This window comes from Nicotiana attenuata, chromosome 8, assembly GCF_001879085.1.
Source record: "Nicotiana attenuata strain UT chromosome 8, NIATTr2, whole genome shotgun sequence".
NCBI lineage: Eukaryota > Viridiplantae > Streptophyta > Magnoliopsida > Solanales > Solanaceae > Nicotiana > Nicotiana attenuata.
The window spans coordinates 39,517,653-39,540,082 of NC_031996.1; the positions used below are offsets into that span (position 1 = coordinate 39,517,653).

General features: G+C 38.9%; 1 protein-coding gene across 1 annotated transcript in view; it reads left to right on the plus strand.

Moving 5' to 3' along the window:
• Positions 1 to 22,430, plus strand: part of LOC109231304 — a 56,161-nt gene that overhangs the window by 6,758 nt on the left and 26,973 nt on the right. Inside the window, exons 9-21 of the mRNA XM_019396931.1 lie at positions 92 to 173; positions 6,707 to 6,969; positions 7,057 to 7,170; positions 7,320 to 7,582; positions 9,096 to 9,344; positions 9,426 to 9,581; positions 10,336 to 10,476; positions 10,561 to 10,803; positions 16,979 to 17,106; positions 21,239 to 21,362; positions 21,486 to 21,647; positions 21,792 to 21,939; positions 22,095 to 22,195. Of these exons, the coding sequence (XP_019252476.1) occupies positions 92 to 173; positions 6,707 to 6,969; positions 7,057 to 7,170; positions 7,320 to 7,582; positions 9,096 to 9,344; positions 9,426 to 9,581; positions 10,336 to 10,476; positions 10,561 to 10,803; positions 16,979 to 17,106; positions 21,239 to 21,362; positions 21,486 to 21,647; positions 21,792 to 21,939; positions 22,095 to 22,195 (2,174 nt within the window). The remainder of the gene's footprint in view (positions 1 to 91; positions 174 to 6,706; positions 6,970 to 7,056; positions 7,171 to 7,319; positions 7,583 to 9,095; positions 9,345 to 9,425; positions 9,582 to 10,335; positions 10,477 to 10,560; positions 10,804 to 16,978; positions 17,107 to 21,238; positions 21,363 to 21,485; positions 21,648 to 21,791; positions 21,940 to 22,094; positions 22,196 to 22,430) is intronic.

The window sequence follows — 22,430 nt, forward strand, 5'->3', positions numbered from 1 at the left end:
TTTAGTAACATTCTATAGCCATTCAGACATGCTGCTGGAATACATGTATCATGACTGTACTGATTCTTTTGTTTGTGCATATGTTACATAGGTGTAAGAGGAGTTTACTCTACCTGGACAATTGAAGCTGCTGCCCAATTTTTTTCCCAGTACAGTAGTTATCTAGATGAAAGGTATGCTATCACATATTGATAAGTTCTTACTTCAACTATTAGGATTAGAATTTTATAATTTTTGTTGGATGGAACTAGTGGTGATAGACCTATTTATGAGTTGGAAGAGAGTCGCAGTCTGATTAAAAATGGGATTGTGTATGGAAGCTGATTATTTTAAACTTAAACCCTCTAAAATAGTAATGGAAGTTTGCAGATGAGGAGAACACTTTGTGCAAGGAAGTGATTAAGTGAAGAATAGGAATACTCACCTTGCATGATGTCTAGACGAAGTGATCCAAACATATGGGATTACTTATGAAAGAGACTATAAAGGGGGGAAAAGAGTTCAGTCAGTTCACAAAATCTGTCGGCTACTCAGTTCATGTAGGGTTCAATTGCCTTTCATTTTCCTGATCCAAAATTAAACAAGTATCTGTTGGCTACTCAGTAGGAAAAAGGAACTGTTTTCAGGTTTTGTTTGAATTTTGGCGTGGTGATATTGCTCTAAAGGATGAATTTCCTCATCTGTTTTTGATGGCAAATGCTAAAACAGCCACAGTAACCCATATACTTAATAAGGAATTTCGTCGGTGCTCTAGAAGTTAAACAAAAACAAAAAGTTAGTCCTAATCTACACGATTTTGTCCTGTTTCTCATGGAGAATATTTTAGCAAACTTCGGAAGAAAGTTATTTGTGAGGAGAGAGAGACTTATTGCTTTTGCAGTATAGCCTGGAAGCGTAATCTAGCTTGTAAACAACTGCCGAGGATCGGGTATTTCCTACCAAGCAAATATGGAAGTTGGAGGATCAGTTATTTCATGAGTGTTAGATAGTTATTTAAAAAATGTGAATTAGTCGTAGTCCCCCATAGAATAGGAGTAGGATATGTATTGTATTAATAAGGCGCATTGTATTATAATTGAATAGAATATCAATAATATATTTTTCTCCCGTGTTTTCTCACATGGTATAAGACCGTGAGAGATCCTCCGCTGTGCAAAAATACCAGCGATTTCGGGAAGAACAAATAAGAAAAACGCAAAAATCAGCTTCACTACGAGTCATGCCGAACTCCTGAATAACTGTGCTGAACTTACCAAGCTCGAGGGGACTGTTTCAAATCATATAGTGACCTGCGCAATCGGCATACAAGACCACTCCCCCCGAGCAACAAAACCAGGTGGTTGCTCCATATAAACTTCTTCCTCAAGATCACCGTGGAGAAAAGCATTCTTAATGTCTAACTGATAAAGAGGCCAATGACGTACAACAACCATGGACAAAAAGAGACGAACATATGCTACTTTAGCCACGGGAGAGGAAGTGTCACTATAATCAAGCCCAAAAATTTGAGTGTATCCTTTTGCAACAAGACGAGCCTTAAGCCGATCAACCTGGCCATTCGGACCGACTTTGACTGCATAAACCCAAGGACAACCAACAGTAGACTTACCCGAAGGAAAATGAACAAGCTCCCAAGTGCCACTCGCATGTAAAGCAGACATCTCGTCAATCATAGCCTGTTGCCATCCTGGATGAGATAGTGCCTCACCTATAGACTTAGGGATACAGACAAAGATGATATAAAAGCGTAATGAGGCGATGACAGACGATGATAACTCAAACCGACATAATGGGGATTAGGATTAAGTGGATCGTACACCTTTGCGGAGTGCAATTGGTTGACTAAGAGGAGACAAGTCTGCAGTAGGTGCAGAATCTGATGCAGGACGTGAATCACCTGGGCCTGATGCTGGACGTGGACGACGATGATAAGTCAAGAGTGGTAGAGCTCCAGAAGGTTGAACTGGAGCAATAGGTGGTGGAGCTGCAACTGGAGCTGTAGGTGATGGAGCTGGAGTCATGGAGGAAGATGAATGGGAGATAGTGACTGAATCTCCGAAAGATAAAGCTGGTAGCACCTCAGAAATATCTAAGTGATTACCTGGACCTGTGAAATATGATTGGGTTTTAAAGAAAGTAACATCAGCGGACATAAGGTACCGATGGAGGTCAGGAGAATAACATCGATAGCCCTTTTGCATTCTCGAGTAACCGAGAAATACGCACTTAAGAGCACAAGGAGCTAACTTATCTTTTCCTGGAGTAAGGTTATGAACAAAACACGTGCTTCCAAAGACACGGGGTGGAGAGAGAACAAAGGTAAGTAAGGAAGTGGACTTGCTTGACCTATTCCAGTTGCCATGGTTTGAGACCCGTTGGCCATTGTGACTGTTGGGAGAGATTGAGAACACGAAATAGTAGTGAAAAGAGATTTGTTACCAGAAATATATTCAGATGCGCCTGAATCAATGACCCACGACTCAAACCAGTTGCCATGGTTTGAGACCCATTGGCCATTGTGACTGTTGGGAGAGATTGAGAACATGAAATAGTAGTGAAAAGAGATTTGTTACCAGAAATATGATCAGATGCGCCTGAATCAATGACCCAAGACTCAGAGGTTGAAGATTGGGAGACACAAGTCACGCTACTATCTGTTTGAACAACGGAAGCTATCCTTGAAGATGTTTGTTTACATGCTTTGTACTGAAGGAACTCAATATAATCCGGTAAAGAAACCATCTGGATTGGATTCAATGCATTGGATCCAACGGATTGTGAGTTAAAGGCTTCTGATACGAATGCCATTATAATATTTTCATGGTTTGAGATCCGTTGGCCATTGTGACTGTTGGGAGAGATTGGGAACATGAAATAGTAGTGAAAAGAGATTTGTTACATGAAATATGATCGGATGCGCCTGAATCAATGATCCAAGACTCAAACCAGTTGCCACGGTTTGAGACCCATTTGCCATTGTGACCGTTGGGAGAGATTGAAAACATGAAATAGTAGTGAAAAGAGACTTGTTACCAGAAATATGATCAGCTGCGCCTGAATCAATAACCCAAGACTCAGATGTTGAAGATTGGGAGACACAAGTCATGCTACTATTTGTTTGAACAACGGAAGCTATCCTTGAAGATGTATGTTTACACGATTTGTACTGAAGGAACTCAATATAATCCGGTAAAGAAACCATCTGGATTGGATTCAATGCATTGGATCCAACGGATTGTGAGTTAAAGGCTTCTGATACGAATGCCATTATAATATTGCGCCGGAAAAAGCACAAATTTTCTGGGAATTACTGTTCTCGCCGGAAAACTCACTGTTCACGCCGGAAAAATAAAAAAGTTGTCGGATTTTGGTGTAACCTGGATGGGTGGGCTCGGAAACACCTCGTGACCAAACTGTCCTCAAGAAGGTCTGTTGGAAAGTGGCTGAAAATAGCTGCACGTGCTGGCGCGTGGGACAGACGCACCGGCAGATCTCTCGCTTCTGTAGGTGTGTGTGGGCGCGTGAGATGTCATTTGCCGGAGATTCTGGCTGGGGTTTGCTCGCCGTAGGATTCTTAACCTTGTTATGGTGTTGGTTTTCGTACAACACCAACGGAAAAGGACTGACGCACATCCACCGGAATTCGTGCAGTGACTGCTTTGTTTTTTTCCCTTCCCGGAGTCGTCGGTATTTTTGCACAGCGATGAATCTCTCACGTTAGCTCGGATATCATGTGAGAATGCACGAGAGAAAAATATTATTAATTATCTTAAGTGTTGTACAATGCCCTATTTATGTACAGTGATTACATAATAATAGATATCTACCTCTCGATGTGGGACACTATACATAACTAACTACTTAGCAGGATCGATGCTATTCATCTGACTTCCAGCGGTACCTTATGTCTGCTGATGTTACCTACTTCTTACAGGTCCAGGTGATTACTTAGATATTTCTGAGGTGTTACTAGTTCCATCTTTTGGAGATTCAGTCACTATTTCCCATTTATCTTCCTCCACAACTCCAACTCCACCACCTACAACTCTAGTTCAACTCCACCACCTACAACTCCAGCTCTAACTCCATCACCTATAACTCCAGTTTCAGCTCCACCACCTACAGCTCCACCACTCCTAACTTATAATCGTCGCCCGCGCCTAGCATTATGCCCAACTGATTCACGTCCTGCACCTGGCTACTGTGGACTTGTCTCCTCTTTCAACCGATTGCTTTTCGAAAAGGTATACAGTCTACACTTAATCCTAATCCCCATTATGTCGGTTTAAGTTATCATCGTCTGTCATCATCCTATTATGCGTTTGTATCATCTTTGTCCTCTGCTTCTATTCCTAAGTCTACGGGTGAAGCATTGTCTCATCCAGGATGACGACATACTATGATTGACAAGATGTCTGCTTTACATACGAGTGGTACTTGGGAGCTTGTTCCTCTTCCTTCAGGTAAATCTACTGTTGGTTGTCGTTGGGTCTGTGCAGTCAAAATGGTCCAGATGGCTAGGTTGATCGACTTAAGGCTCATCTTTTTGCCAAAGGATATACTCAGATATTTGGGCTCGGTTATAGTGATACTCTCTCCCGTGGCTAAAATATCAGTACGCCTTTTTCTATCCATCGCTATTGTTCGGCATCGACATCTCTATTAATTATTAAGAATGTTTTTCTTCACGGTGACCTTGAGGGTGAGGTTTATATGGAGCAACCATCTGGTTTTGTTTCTCAGGGGGAGTCTAGTGGCCTTGTATGTTAGTTGCGCCGATCCCTCTATGGTCTAAAGCAATCTCCTCGATCTTGGTTTGGTAAGTTCAACACAATTATTCCGGAGTTTGGCACGACTCGTAGTGAAGATGTTCACTCTGTGTTTTATCGGCATTCTGCTCCAAATCTCTATCTTTATCTGGTGGTTTATGTTGACGATATTGTTATTACCGGCAATGATCAGGATGGTATTACTAGGTTGAAGAACCATCTCTTTCAGCACTTTCAGACTAAGAATCTGGGCATGTTAAAGTATTTTCTGGGTACTGAGGTCGCTCAGTCTAGTTCAGGTATTGTGATCTCACAACAGAAGTATGCCTTGGACATTCTTGAGGAGACAGGAATGAAAGGTTGTAGACCTGTTGACACTCCTATGAATCCGAATTCTAAACTTTTGCCAGGACGGGGAGAGCCGCTTAGTGATTATAGGCTACTGGTTGGTAAATTAAATTACCTCACAGTGACTAGACCTAACATTTCCTTCCTTGTGAGTGTTGTGCTGCGTCAGTTTATGGATTCTCCCTGTGATAGTTATTGAGATGCAGTTGTCCGCATTCTTCGGTATATAAAATCAGCTTCGGGCAAAGGATTATTGTTTGAGGATCGAGGCCATGAGCAGATCGTTGGATACTTAGATGCTGATTGAGTAGGATCACCTTCTGATAGACGTTTTATGTCTGGATATTGTGTTTTAGTAGGAGGTAATTTGCTTCTTAGAAGAGCAAGAAACAGAATGTGGTTGCTCGGTCTAGTGCAGAAGCAGAATATCGAGCAATGGCTATGGCAACATGTGAGCTAGTTTGGATCAAACAGTTGCTCAAGGAGTTGAAATTTGGTGAGATAAGCAAGATGGAACTTGTGTGTGATAATCAAGTTGCCCTTCATCATCAAATCCGGTGTTCCATGAGAGAACTAAACACATTGAGATTGACTATCACTTCGTTGGAGAAAAGATACTCTCAAGAGATATTGCTACAATGTTTGTGAAGTCGAATGATCAGCTTGCAGATATTTTTGCAAAGTCCCTCACTGGTCCTCATATTAGTTGCATATGTAACAAGCTCGGTAAATATAATTTGTATGCACCGGCTTGAGGGGGAGTGTTAGATAATTATGTAAATAATGTGAATTAGTCGTAGTCCCACATAGAATAGGAATAAGATATGTATTGTATAAATATGGCTCATTGTATTATAATTGAATAGAATATCAATAATATATTTTTCTCCCGTGCTTTCTCACACTGAGATAGCTGGTGGAATCCTCTCCTACATCTTACGGCGAGTAAGGAATTCAATAAAATCTTAGTTGGCTATTTAGGCCGAGGTTAATTTTATGAAGATTTATCTGACCGAAAGCCCCCAAGGTTTTGGCTGAGTGGTCAAAGTGCAGCGCATGATGTGTGAGCTAAGTGCACATCACAGCTCACGAGAAGGATAGAGCTGCGCCAATATCCACGTGTCTCGGATGATGCTCCATCTGGCCCTTGAGGATTTCTCGGTATTAAAAAAAATATTTTGAAAATGGATGGTCTCTTCAAGGAGCACTTTTGAAACTTGAAATTATACATACAACACTCCTGATAAAAGCAATTAAGGAGCTGTATTATAGATTTTCTCTAATCTATAAGCTCTTCCAATTTGAATGTGGAACTGGTGTCTCCATTATTACTCTGCCATGCTTTTCATCTCTGTATTAAGCATCTTAGTTATTTTAATTTTTTTTTGTTTTCTTGGGTCTTCACTATATCCAAAATGACTTTCTTGGATATTCAAAGGTCATATTTTTTAATCTCAGTGGCGAATTGCACCTCCTCTAAATCTCCAGTACCAAGCAACATAGACTTCAACATGATTTTTCTAGGAGAGCCATCATTGAACTGGTTTTATAAAACCAATTTAATAGTTTGAAGTTTCATTTGGTGACAGGAATCAGTTTGCTTTTCTGAATAGTTTGGCTTCCATTGCTAAGAGGCAATCTTTTGGACGAGCTGGATTAATGTGCCTTACAAAGTGCATTTCTTCAGCAGCTTATGGTATTGGACAATGCGGTGATATATCACCAATCATTTTGCAAGATAAATATGCACAGGAGGAGTCTTACATGAGTGATAAAGCAGACTTGCTCGACAGTTTCCGATATATTATTGAAAGCACTAAACAACATTTCAATCCATCTTATCGGCACCAAGGTCCATAAATAGATTGCTGGTAGTGCCGAAAATTTCATCATCAGTATTTTAATTCACAATCATGGTAATCCATCTTGTTTCATCCAGTTTGTGAGAACATTCTAGCTGCTGCTGCTTCTGTGATGATTCCTCTTGACATTCCAATTGAAACACTTCTACTTTTCATTTCAAGCTTGCCGCGAGAAATTACTGATAGTGGAGGTATGTCAATGTGTACGTGCATATCCTTTTACCAGCATGCTGATTTGCTTTTGGAATATCTTTGATTCATCTATTTGCAGATATCGATAGACTATTTTTTTTCAGAAGTAAATATTGATAAACAAGGTCCTTTCCCTTTGCCAATTTAGGTTCTTTGAGATCAAGGGTGCAAGATTGGCTTTGGATGAGCGGCGACAAACCTTCTATATCTGACCGTGTACAAACAAATCTCAAGCTTTTGGAATCTCTCATTGGTTACCAGAGAAAGTTGATAAGTTCTTGTCATGCAATTGGTACTTCTGTTACCTATGATGATGAAGACTTGGATTCTTGGGGATCTGAAGCAAAAAGATGGACAAGGGTGCTTTTTCTTGTTATCAAGGAAGAAGAGGACTTGAATCCAATATTCACGGTTTGCTTTCTCTATGCTTATTAGAAATAAGGACCTGGCAGTGCGCTCCACAATAATTTACTGTTCTTTGCGCTATTTTGACGTATTATTTAGAACACATAACAATGGCAATTACGCCTCAATTGCGAACTAGTTTGGATTTGGCTACTGCATTCTGCTCCATTTGTACTAGTCTCATTGCAATGCTCAATATATTGTCTTTTAATACACATTAGGTTTTCTCTAACACTGGAGGTTTCACTCTATCTTCACTGCTGATACAAATCTCTACACTAAGTAGAAAGAATTGTGTGAACACCTGACTTATATAAGTGTAGCTATACGAGACCATGCTTTAATTTCAACTAGTTGGTATCTCTATATAGATCTTTTGCTTCCATATGAATTTTTCTTTGATAAGTTCACATGGATTCAAGGGATTGTAAATGTTTTGATACAACTTCCTTCTATATGATTTTACCTCGTACCGAGAACTCTTCTATCAGCTTCTATCATCAGTGTCTAACCGGTGCATTTGAAGGTTTATGACATGGCAAACAATTTCAGGCAGCCTCCTCTATTTTATCCTTTATATGTCTAACTTGTAACTTCTGTTGAGTATGGTCATTTACGATCTTGTCTAATCTTGTGAAATTCTGAAGTAGCTGTTACTGGCTAATAGCATATTTCATTCTAAGCTTGCTTTTCTTGTGTTCATGTGCTTTCTCATCTTTATCCTTTTAGGAAGACAATAAGAATGGGGACTAAACAAACAGCTGAGGGAGGAAAAGTGGGAGTGAGAGTTGTGGTTCAGGATATCCCATTTTTACGTACTTCTCTTGTCTTTTTCATTCTAGGCTGATGTTTCACCTTAGCTAGATGCGCCCTATTCTGGATTCTTCTCTTTCATCATATAACATTGCATCAGTTGTTGTTAAGTGTCTGTTTGTTTTCGAGTGATTCTTAGAGATGACCAAGTAAATAAAATTTGGTCTTGTGATGGTGTTCTCTAAATTTGCTAACTTATGCATAAGTGCCCAAACAATGTGGAGCTTATTTGGCCTACGAATTATATAATAGTTTTTGGTCCCAGTTGTTATAAGGTTCTTGTAATTCGGAGTAACTGTAGATGGCTAATGGCATATTTTCATTTCAATGCTTGCTTTTTGTTGTGTTCATGTGCTTTCTTTTCTTTATCCTTTCTGGAAGAGAATTGGGATGTGGGTTAAACAAACAGCTGAGGGAGGAAAATTGGGAGTTGGACTTGTGGTTGAGGACATCTGATTTATATTTGCTTCTCGTCGTCATTTATTCTAGGCTGCTGTTTCACCTTAGCTAGCCATGTCCTGTACAGGTTTCTTCTGTTTCGTCATATAACATTGCATCAGTTGTTGTTAAGTGTCTGGTTGTGTTTGAGCAATTCTTGATGATCAAGTAAATGAGATTTGGTCTTGTGATGGCTCTCTAAATTTGCCTAGTTATGCATAAGTGCCAGTTATAGGGTTGTAACACTTGTAGCAACTTGTATGCACAGTTTATGCAAGACCATGGGGATAATTTATGCGATATGAGCAACAATTTGGAGTGGGTACCTGTGAAATTTCTCATACTTCTCTTGAGCTTCATCCATGAGCTACAAGTACTCCAAGGGAGAACAGTTGACTGCTTGAAAACAGGAAGCTCGAAAACAAGCCTTGAGAGTTCTGACAAAGTTGGCCAATATTCAATGATGAAAAACTCGATCATTTTTGCGGAGTTCTCTAAATTGTTTTTCTCTATATTGGTTAGCTACCAGGACTCTTCTCTGTTATTTCATCTATGGCTTTTTATGAGTTCTCTAAAATCCTGAACTGCCTGCTTACAGGATGCACTAGTCTCATATGCTGGAACGTCGTGCAGCATTTTTTGGTCAAAACACATGGAAGAGTGTGGGGATTTTTCTGGTTCCATCCGAGGCAGGCTGGGTGGTCCAAGTCAGCGTCGGTTGTCATCTTCAATGACCAGTTCAGTTTTGCAGGCTGTATGATCCTCTATGTACATAATTTTGTGGGCATGTATACTGCATTCGTGCAGGGCCTTTGATGTTGATGTAGCATCTGCAATTCATATCCTTTTATCATGGTTTAATTTTGAATTAAACTCATCTTATAAACTAATAATCTCTAGCATTTAGGGTCTCGACATCTAATATTTGGATATGTATGTGACTCTTTAGATGTATTCACTAATGAAAGACAACTGTTTGCATTGAAATGCGCTTAGTTTAAGATGTTGGAAGATCTGCTCTCTGTGCCTTAACCTTTGTCTTTTAATCCTCAGTTTTCTATGAAAATCCTTTCTATTCTTTTTAACAATGTGGTTTCATCATGAAACTTCATTTGAAATCTGTCAGGTATATTCATGATTGCTGTCTTCTATCTTGTCAAAAAAATAATTGTTGTCTTCTAGTTGTTTGTAAGATATAAGGGGTACATAATTCCCTTCCTCAAAAAAAAAAAAAAAAAAAAAGAAAGAAGTGATACCTAATTCTGTCTGTCAAATATCCTAGGAGTTTGATCTTTTGATAAATAGGGTGTATGTGGAATTGTTTCTGTAAGTGTTCAATATGTTTTCTTCACATAAAGACACAATTCTTAATGCTTCTCCATAGGCATTTGAACAATCAATCAATCCTTTCTCCTCATTCCCAGAATTGCCTAATTTGTTTTCTATTTTTTTTCTAGTTATCAGATATATAACTTTCTCACTTTGTGTTCTAACAAACCTTTGGATAGGTGACGTCTATAAAAGCAGTTGCTTCCATCTTCAGTTGGTCCGCACAGTTTGGCGCTGATGCTTCGCTCAAATCTGTTGTTACCTATCTGTGGAATTTTTGCTGGAAAATTAGTAGTACATCTCTGGCATGTAATTCAGAGGTAAGATTTAGAAAATCATGGGTATGCATAGCGGCCAATTGATTTGACTATCTTGCTTCCATTGTTTTTTAATTCCTCAACCAGATTGAGGCGGAAATCTGCCTAGCAGCATATGAAGCACTGGCTGGTGCTTTGGATGGATTAGTGTCCATGTTCTCTCTGCTGTCGTTGGATCATGTCACAGAACATGATGAGTTAACTCCATTAGAAGCTGATGGTAAATCAGTCTTGGATTCCTTACTCAGGACTTTGCTTCAGAACATCAACAGCATAGTTGCAGTGGGCAATTTGGCACGAACTCGACGAGCAGTTTTATTGAACTGGAAGGTGATCTTCTTTGCCTTTACTTGATACATGCATAAGGTTATATGTACTAGGAGATTATATCTAGTGTATCCATATTGAACATGTGATATTCATCTTAAAAGGTAGGCTAAAGACTGAAGGAGGGTGGTGGTGGCATTGAGCAAAACAGTTGTTCGAAATAATTCGCGGTATTGAATGACTAATAATACTTGACATCTCTGATGCATCACCTGAAAATGAAAGTAAAGAGCACGCAATTACCCTAAACATCTCCCTGTAGCTCGAGCTTGTAGCCTAAAAGCTTTGGCATATCCTCTAGAAGTAGTGAAGATGAGAAACCATGGCATAGATCAAAGAATGACACAACCCATTTGGAAAAGCTGTGTATCGGTGTTGCAATTGGAATACACAAAGCAGAATGTGTGTCTTACAGCTGAGGCTAGAAAAAATGGGCAAGTGGACATTTTTTTTTTTTGAGAAGGTAACATAAATTTGTGAAGACACCCATAATTACATAGGAGAGCCCAAGAAAGAAAGAAAAGCACCTATGATCCTTGGTCTTCTCACAAGAATCTAGAACATCAAAAATGGATTCATGATCCTCTAAAGACTTTCCTTTACACCAAAAATAGAAAAGAGCTATACACTTCATCTTTGTCTTCTGGGTGTTACTGGACTTGTCTTCAAAACACCTCTGATTTCTCTCTTCCCAGATTGTCCACCAAATGCAGGCTTGGAAAATGCTCTCTCTCTCTTTATAGCTAGAAAGATTGCCCTCTTTATTCCAGCATGCTAGAACATCAAGAGTTCTTCATGGCATTGCCCATACAATTCCTTTTAAGCTAATAAAGATTCTCCATATTTGTACAATGAATTTGCAATGCAAAAAGAGATGACTAATTGTCTCTGCCTCCTCTCCACACAAGTAACATCTAGAACACAAGTGAAATCCTCTTTTACTTAGATTATCTCGAGTTAGAACCGCTTCCTTTGCTAGTAGCCATGAAAAGCAAGCAACCTTATAGAGGATTTTCACTTTCCATATCATCTTCCATGGCCAACAACCAACCTAGTTGTTTGCCCGGTTGAATTCCTTATATGCAGACTTAACAGAAAATTTCCCATGCCTGTTCCCTTGCCATTTGATGAGATCTTGATTAGAGTTGGTTCCAGTGAATAGCTCCAGGGTCTTGTAAAACTCAATTACTCTGTCAATTTCCAAATCATTTAGAAGTCTTCTGAATGTAAGGTTCCAACCTTGATTAGTCCATACCTCATCTAAAGTTGCTTGTTGTTGTTGGTTCAAGGTATATATGTCAGGAAAGAGTAGCTTCAAAGGGCCTTGGCCGAGCCAGTTGTCTTCCCTCAAGGAAATCTTCCTACCATTCCCAACTTTGAACTTTACCTTGTCACTCACTTTTGGCCACAGTTGCTAATTGACTTCCATACACTGACACCATATGGACTTCTCACTGGTTTGGTTGTCCATTTTCCTTCCATTCCATATTTCTCCCTAACTACCTCTCTCCACAGTGTTTGCTCCTCTGCCGCAAATCTCCATAGCCACTTCATCAACAGACTCTGGTTCTGAATTCTCAGACCTTTGATTCCTAATCCCCCTGTCTTCTTGCTAGTGGTAAGAGAGTTCCATTTGACCAGGTGGAACTTCTTCTTGTCACTGTTGCCTTCCCATAAGAAATTTCTTCTTAATGCATTTATTCTCTTCACTACATTAATTGGCATTGGAAATAGAGACATCATATAGGTAGGCATGGCATCAAGAACAGAGTTAATCAAGATTAGCCTTCCCCCCATAGATATTGGTTCTTCCAGTTTGCTAGCTTCTTTTCACACTTCTCCAGAACACCATTCCAAATTCCTTTTGACTTGCTCTTGGCTCCCAGTGGCATCCCCAAATAAACAGTAGGTAATTCACCTACCTTCCCTCCATGAATCTCAGCAAGTCTTTGAATCTCCAAGACCTCATTAACTGGATAAATGAAGCTTTTATGCCACTTAATGTGTAGTCCAGAGGTGGCTTCAAAGAGAATGAAGATCACCCTTAGCATTTTCAGTTGTTCTCTATCAGCTTCGCAAAATACCGGAGTATCATCAGCATACTGCAAGTGGGAGATCATCATGTTGCTATCAGCCCTAGAGTTCACCTTGAAGCCCCTGATCCAATTGTTTGTTTGAGCTTTTTTCAGCATATCATTCATTCCTTCCATAGCCATGATGAATAGGAAAGGGGAAAGGGGATCCCCTTGCCTCTAAGAGAAGGGAAGAAACCAACTGGTGCTCCATTGATGAGTACTGAAAATCTCACAGTAGATATGCAGTATTTTATCCGGTTTATCCATCTTCCTCCAAAGCCCATTTTCCTTAGAGTTTCCAGAAGAAAGTTCCAGTTCAGGTGATCATAGGCTTTCTCTATGTCCAGCTTGAAAAGTAACCCAGGTTCCTTGCTTGTTTTCCTGGTATCAATGCATTCATTTGCAATTAGGACTGCATCCATAATCTGTCTTCCCCTAATGAATGCCATCTGTTGAGTATCTATCAATATCAAACTGATAGGCCTGAAATCTCTCAGTTCTTTTGCCCCCACCTTCTTAGGAATCAAAGCCACAGAAGTAGCATTGAGGCTCCTTTCAAACATTCCTTGTTTATGGAAGTTCTGAACAACAGCTACCACTTCCTTTTTTAACCACATCCCAACAGTTGATGAAAAAGGCCATTGAGAATCCATCTGGGCCAGGTGCTTTGTCTCCAGCACATGCCTTCACACTATCCCATATCACCTGCTCTTCAAATGGACTCTATAACATTAAGTTATCTTCTGGTGTAATCATCTGGTTGTTTCTGATGGAACCTAGTGGCCTCCATTCTTCTTCTTCTTTGTAGAGCTTTTGGTAGAACCTGATCACCTCCCTCTTAATATCTTCAGGATTCTGAATAGATTCCCCTTCAACAATCAACTGGTCAATGTTGTTATATCTCCTGTGAGCATTAGCTGTTCTGTGGAAGAATTTTGTGTTCTGTCTCCCTCTTTTAACCGGAGGGCCCTGGATCTCTGCCTCCATGCTACTTTTTCATGGCTTGCAATCTCCTCAAACTCCATGGTCACTGAAGTTTTTGTGAATATTTCCTCCTTTGTCAAGCTCCTTTGGTCATGTATCTCTTCCAGCTCTGCAAGTTGGCTGAGAATATTTGTTTTCTGCAATGCTAAGTTGCCTTATAAAGTTTTGCTCCATTCTTTAAGCTTTGCCTTCAGTGCCTTAAGTTTAGACACTAGAATGAAATCAGGCCTTCCTTCACATGTGAAAGAGTTCCACCATTCTTGCACTCTGCCTTTGAATCCTTCTGTCTGCAGCCACCAGTTCTCAAACTTAAAATATGATTTGATTGGATCCAACTGCCACATTGAAGCATCAGCGGGGAATGGTATGAAGTCACTCTATGAAGCACAAATTGTTTTATGTTTCTAAAGTATTCATTCCATTCAGTAGAGATCAAGAATCTATCCAGTCTTGCTGCTATTACATGTCTGTCACCTTTGTTCCACGTGTACTCACTCCCTGATAATTGAATGTCTACCAGCTCCATGTCTTCAATGAAATTTGAAAACTCAGTCAAAACTCTTGTGAATCTGGAACAGTTCTTCTTCTCTGATGGGAACTTTACAGTGTTGAAATCCCCACATACCACCCATGGTCCATCAAAAAGACCTCTTGCACTTGCAATCTCCCACCATACTTCCTCCCTCTTTCTTCTGTCATTAGGAGCATACACTGCTAAGAGGTGCCATGAGTAGTCCTGAGTCTTGCCTGAAAATTTGCAAGTGATAGTATGTGCTCCCACACAACATACTTCCCCCTTCCATATTTTCCCATCCCAGATTACTACAATACCTCCTCTAGTCCCACTAGTGACTAGCCTCTAATTGTGCAAATTTCACCCATCTATTACCACATAATTCTTGTACTTTTTCCTTGATATCCCCTTCTAATTTTGATTCTTGGAAGCAAATAATCTCTGTCTTCCACCTGATAATCAGACTATTAATCACTCTCCTCTTTCTAATTCCCCCTGTTTCTAGTTCCATTACTCTTGAACCAGTGTTTTTAAGAACGAGAAGCGCAAAAAAGCGACAAGGGCTCGCCTCGCTTCAAAAGCGAAGCGCAAAGCGAAGTGCACACTTGAAGTGCAATTCGTAAAAAACATAATGTAAAATTATAAATAATCAAAACTTCAATTTAAAAACTTAAAAGAAGGTACTAGGTACCACCAAATCCTCCACAAACCATAGGACAAGCAAAATCAAAGCTACTAAATTACTAGAATCAACATCTTATTCTTCTAGACTTCTACTCTTCTTGTTCTTCTTCAAGATTGTCAAAATCTTGAATTCCTCTATTATCTTCATATTGCTCGTCATCTTCTTCTTCCCCCTCCTCTTCATGATCACTTTCATCTTCATCAATTAGGGATAGGGATCGACTTGTAGTAGCCACACTTTTTTCCTTCCTAATCGAGCTTGAACTTGAAGTATTTCCCCTTAAACCATAATGATTCTCCCCAACTCCACTACCAACTGCAACATCACCCCAAGTGAAATCAGAGTCGCCTTCAAATACTTCTTCATCTTCACAATTTTCGGGGACTCCGATTAGCCACTCATTAGCCTCACAATATTGTCCAAAAGAATTGGATCAATTATATTGCGGTGGTTGTAGCGACGCCTCAAAGCTCTATTGTATTTTATAAACACTAGATTATGGAGGCGCTTCAAGGTTAGTCGATTCCTCTTCTTTGTATGAATCTGCAAACAAGATGTGTCAACTAATTAGTAGGAGTTGGGACAATTGAGATATAATTTACTTTATCTCAAAACACGAAATAATTCTTTTTATTTCTCGCGTGTTAAAAAACGCTCCAGTTCCTTTCACATCCGGATGAGCTACAAGTTAAACTTAGAACTTTGATGGTGAAAGTCTGTAAATCCGGAGTCTCTACACCATATTGGTCCACCACTCAACTATAGAAGTAAAAAAAATGTTCAAGAGTTACAAGTATAAAAAATACATTAAAGTTAGAGCAATAAAATATAGAAACACTTGGTCACCTGGCGACTTCGCCTTTCTTTGTTTAGTAGCAAGTCAGAGCTTAAAAAGTCCTTCTGCCTTGTAAATAGCAAGCCGATCTACTATCTTTTCTTGTAAGTCTTCATCTAGGGTCAACTTGATAACAACCTGATGGAATCCTGTCCACATTTCTTTAGCCAATGAATTATTCTCATGCTAATCATAAAAGAGTGACGGGTTCGGAATAAGTCCAGCTGCATGCAAAGGTCTATGAAGTTGCTCATTCCATCTTGCATCAATGATCTGAAAGACCTTTGCATATTTCTGCTCATTAGTGAATGATGCTTGAATAGCCTCCTTGGCCCTATCCATAGCTTCATAGAGGTAGCCCATTGGTGGTTTTTGCTCCCCATCCACCAAACGGAGTACTTTAATCCAAGGGCCACCAATTTTAAGAGCATGAAGGACATTATTCCAAAAAGAATAAGAAAGAATAATGCGTGCAACATCTTTCCCTGCACTTTCCTTTGCAAATTTACTCTTGCTCCATTCCTCTGAAGTGAACAACTTTCTCAAATTGGCTTTTTGCAAGTGGATACTATGCAAAAGTTAAGAAAGTAGTGCAAACCTTGTCTTGCCCGGTTTCACCAAATTTTTTTGCATGGTGAATCTTCTCATCATATTCAATAACAAGNGGGAATGTTGCTCATAAAAAATAATAAAGGCCTGCCACCCGGGAACATTCAATGGAGAATGTTCTATAACATTAAGTACGTAGTCCGTTTACAGAGAATATGGCATTCATAGCATGTTGTTACACATTCTTTAATGGACCCCCATAATTATCATTTAATGGACCCCCATAATTATCATAATTATCATTCCCTATGTGCAACTATAAATAGTGAGTTCAACAGCCATTGTAAGGACATGAATTTCTAACAAACTTATGTTATATATTGTTCAAAGCTCAATAAAGTTGGAGTTTATTCTTCTTTTACTTCTTCTGGTTTAACTTGCCAGTGCATTCCTCTTTTATATGTTAATAATTTTACTTGTGGCTGTTGATATTGATGTGCTACCCATGATAAGATGGTCTTCTTGTATGATTTCAGTGGATAAGCCTCGAGCTGCTGCTATCAATTCCAAATCATGCACTTAAGAGTGAAGTTCATTTCAGAAAACATAACTTTCACATCTCAGACACAACACTTTTATGGACTTTCGATGATCTTGTTGACAGGTAAGCACAACCATATGTATCTTCTGAGCAATCACTAAATTAGAAATTATTAGGGTTAATTCTACTTTACCTTTGAATTATGAGTTTTGTGCTAACTCTCTTTTTTATCAAAAGTAGAATTCTNACCGAAACGGACGAGTACTTAAGTCCAAGGCCAACAATTTAGAGCATGAAGGACATTATTCCAAAAAGAATAAGAAAAAATAATGCGTGCAACATCTTTCCCTGCACTTTCCTTTGCAAATTTACTCTTGCTCCATTCCTCTGAAGTGAACAACTTTCTCAAATTGGCTTTTTGCAAAATGAACAATCTCTGATATCCCCTTCTAATTTTGATTCTTGGAAGCAAATAATCTCTGTCTTCCACCTGATAATCAGACTATTAATCACTCTCCTCTTTCTAATTCCATTAAGTCCCCTGACATTCCAAGATATGATGTTCACTAACTTTGGCTATGATTGGTAATGTAGCCCCCTGCGTCTAGTTCCATTACTCTTGAACCAGTGTTTTTAAGAGCGAGAAGCGCAAAAAAGCGACAAGGCTCGCCTCGCTTCAAAAGCGAAGCGCAAAGCGAAGTGCACGCTTTATTAAAGTGACGCGCAATTCTTAAAAAACATAATGTAAAATTATAAATAATCAAAAACTTCAATTTTAAAATTTAAACACCAAATCCTCCACCAACCATAGGACAAGCAAAATCAAAGCTACTAAATTACTAGAATCAACATCTTATTCTTCTAGATTTCTACTCTTCTTGTTCTTCTTCAAGATTGTCAAAATCTTGAATTCCTTTATTATCTTCATATTGCTCGTCATCTTCTTCTTCCCCCTCCTCTTCATGATCACTTTCATCTTCATCAATTAGGGATAGGTATCGACTTGTAGTAGCCACACTTTTTCCCCTTCCTAATCGAGCTTGAACTTGAAGTATTCCCCCTTAAACCATATTGATTCTCCCCAACTCCACTACCAACTGCAACTCAACCCAAGTGAAACCAGAGTCGCCTTCAAATACTTCTTCATCTTCACAATTTTCGGGGACTCCGATTAGCCACTCACTAGCCTCATCAATATTGTCCAAAAGAATTGGATCAATTATATTGCGGTGGTTGTAGCGACGCCTCAATGCTCTACTGTATTTTATGAACACTAGATTATGGAGGCGCTTCAAGGTTAGTCGATTCCTCTTTTTTGTATGAATCTGCAAACAAGATGTGTCAACTAATTAGTAGGAGTTGGGATAATTGAGATATAATTTACTTTATCTCAAAACACGAAATAATTCTTTTATTTCTCACGTGTTCAAAAACGCTCCAGTTCCTTTCACTTCCGGATGGGCTACAAGTTAAACTTAGAACTTTGATGGCGAAAGTATGTAAATCTCTACACCATATTGGTCCCACCACTCAACTATAGAAGTAAAAAGAAATATTCAAGAGTTAATAAGTATAAAAAATACATTAAAGTTAGAGCTATAAAATATAAAAACACTTGGTCACCTGGAGACTTCGTCTTTCTTTGTTTAATAGCAAGTCGGAGCTTAAAAAGTCCTTCAGCTGCCTTGTAAATAGCAAGCTGATCTACTATCTTTTCTTGCAAGTCTTCATCTGGGGTCAACTTGATAACAACCTGATGGAATCCTGTCCACATTTCTTTAGCCAATGAATTATTCTCATGCCGATCATAAAAGAGTGACGGGTTCAGAATAAGTCCAACTGCATGCAAAGGTCTATGAAGTTGCTCATTCCATCTTTGCATCAATGATCTGAAAGACCTTTGCATATTTCTGCTCATCAGTGAATGATGCTTGAATAGCCTCCTTGGTCCTATCCATAGCTTCATAGAGGTAGCCCATTGGTGGTTTTTGCTCCCCATCCACCAAACGGAGTACTTTAACCCAAGGGCCACCAATTTTAAGAGCATGAAGGACATTATTCCAAAAAGAATAAGAAAGAATAATGCGTGCAACATCTTTCCCTGCACTTTCCTTTGCAAATTTACTCTTGCTCCATTCCTCTGAAGTGAACAACTTTCTCAAATTGGTTTTTTGCAATGTGTTCATTTTGCAAAAAGCCTTTTTGCAATGTGTTCACATCATTAGGGTCCAAGCACAGAGGAATCTCATATAACAGACCTCCCCCTGCCTTGGACCCTAATGATGGTCATATAACGCCCGTGCTTGTTGTAGTTCCTCGTGAAGAATATTTCTGAAAAATGATCCTTGGTTTTCCATCTTTTCACATAATTTCCTTTCATTTTTGATGCTTCCTTTATGTTTTCGCACAGCCACACCATCGTCCTGCTGCTGAAAGTTGTTCTTCTAATTAGATTCCTTCCTCGTTCTGTCCACTCGTGCCATTCTTCAGCATTTGATGAACATCTCTCAATGTCATATGACTTGAAACCCACTGCAAAGTAGACGATGTTGTTCTCCCTCATAGTAGGATTAACAAGTAGAAGTTGAACTTAATAAAACAAGAAGAATTTTAAACAATGCTCACAGTGGGTGAACACTGGGTTTTGCGAAAGAAATGGAAGATTCCGGTGAGAGAGTACACTGGAAAGATCAGCTCTACAGACCTAGGAAGTAGGAAATAGAGCAGCTTTGGGGAATGTGCCTGAGAGCATTTTTTACGCGGCTTAACAATGCTCTCTTTTGCTTCAAGTATCTTTCTCAAATGGGCAAGTGGACATAGAAATAACAAAAATGTAATACAGATAGCTATTTTGAATAATATCAATGTGTTCATTTTGCTACCTAAGCAAGAAAGTTTCAGGTGGAATCAAGTTGGATTGGTCAAGAAATGGATAACGAAGCTGCTTAAAATAATTACTTATTAAAAAGAGGCTTAAATTAATACTAGTTTACTACCTGTTGTTTGAATTATTTAGACAGCAAAAGAGAAGAGAAAGATTGTTGGCTTTTGAGAAGCAGTTAGAGTAGGTAATTGTTGGGGATAATTTTCTCCGTCGAGATATAAATATAACCACTAGACCCGGTACTTGCTTTGATGCTACTTATTATTTTAGAGGATCAGTGCCATCGTTGGAGTTTATTCTTCTTTTACTTCTTCTGGTTTAACTTGCCAGTGCATTCCTCTTTTATATGTTAATAATTTTACTTGTGGCTGTTGATATTGATGTGCTACCCATGATAAGATGGTCTTCTTGTATGATTTCAGTGGATAAGCCTCGAGCTGCTGCTATCAATTCCAAATCATGCACTTAAGAGTGAAGTTCATTTCAGAAAACATAACTTTCACATCTCAGACACAACACTTTTATGGACTTTCGATGATCTTGTTGACAGGTAAGCACAACCATATGTATCTTCTGAGCAATCACTAAATTAGAAATTATTAGGGTTAATTCTACTTTACCTTTGAATTATGAGTTTTGTGCTAACTCTCTTTTTTATCAAAAGTAGAATTCTCTACCACTAATAAATTGAAATGGTGAGATTAGTTTCTTATCTAAACTAAAGGTTGTTGAGAAACACTTTGCATTAAGATTTTCTGTCAAAAGAAATTCTTCATTTTCCAAAATCAAACTTTTGTGCCTACCTCGTAATTCTGCAGTAACCAAAGCTTTTGACATCCTTCCTTATTCCTAGCCTCGTGTAACCTGCTCTCTAACCTTACAGTTCCTTATGGCCTCCTTTTGCTAATAGCCAACCTCAGCTCCTCAATATTTTGGTTCCCCTAATCAAACCTACATGCGCACCCCCCCCCCCCCCTGCAGCACCTTGTAATACTTGCTCTCTTCTTCTTTTTTCAAATATTTTTCTTTTAGTTTTTAAAGTTTAAACTAAGCTAATGTGGGAAAACTTGACTCTTTTTATTTCATCTTTGTTCTTGTTCTTTTTAGGTTTTGCTAAGAATAACTAGGGTTTGATTCATTTTAGTTGAGAAATGGAAGGTTTATTTTGTACATTTTAGATGGTAAAGCTTAGTAGCCGAAATTTCTATTGAACAGGAAGCGTCTCTTTGGTGAGTCTTTTAAATTTCATCAACATATTGAACTTGTCATTAAATTTAACTGAAGATCTAGGATATGAGCTCATTGCCAAAACCATTTGTCTATATCGTTATGCATTTACTGCTACTGAGGTAGAGATTGATATGGTTGCAGCCTTGAGAATGCTGGAGAGGCTTCTGTTTTACCCATGCTGAGATCTGTCAGATTGATCATGGAGCAGTTAGCTTTAGGAAGGAAAGGTTCAATGGTTTCTGCTTGTCATGGCATAGACATCCAGGTATGCTTAACCTGTGTATTTGATATGTTAATTTCCTTTATTTCAAGTTGTATGTCGTTTTCACTTATCTATTTAAGTTAATTTTTCCATGAAATCGAACTTATTGATCAACACTCAGCACAGATGATGTGGAAGCTGGTGCGCTCTTCTTGGATTTTACATGTCAGCTGCAACAAAAGGAGAGTTGCTCCTATTGCTGCACTTATGTCTTCTGTGATGCACTATTCTGTTTTTGGCATTGAGAAGATGCATGAATATGAGAATGCACCTGGGCCTTTGAAGTGGGTAGGTAGTCGCCCTCCCTTCTATGTGTTTGTGCTTGGTTTCTTTTTTTTTTTTTTTTTTTTTTGCTTTTCTGTGCTGATAAATTACTTAGTTCACCTGCTTACCAGTTTTTGGAGAAGTAACAAAATTCTCCACTTTCTGCAGTTTGTGGAGAAAATACTTGAGGAGGGCACTAAAAGTCCGCGTACCATTCGGTTAGCCGCCTTGCATTTAACTGGACTTTGGCTTGCTTATCCGAGTATTATAAAGTTCTATATGAAAGAGCTAAAGTTGTTAACACTATATGGTTCAGGTATGTCCTTAATTTACAAATTAGTGCAGTTTAGCTCGTCAGTGATTATGTTATTGACTGTAAATATGTGGAGCAGTTTTCTTTCTGTCATTTCAGTAACTTCTGATGACAGTTAACTTGTTTACTTTTGCATGTGCAATTTCATCTCTCTTCAGTTGCATTTGATGAGGATTTTGAAGCTGAATTGTCTGAAAATCATGATGCCAAAATTGAAGTATCAGTGCTGGCTAAAAGCCCAGATCCTGAGCTGACTGAAGTAAGTTAATACCGTGTATTTTTGGAGATCACCCTCTACAAGCATCAACCTCTACTGGAACAAAAGCATGAAGGCAGCTTTCTGATTGATGTCGTTTTGTTGTTCTTAAACACTAGAAGAACACTTACCTTATTGCCCCTAATTTTGTTACGCCTACTGATTTTTTGATCATCGTTATGTACCAGCCATCCTTCTTTTTACCAAACGACGAGTATTTATTAAATTGAGTTCCTAT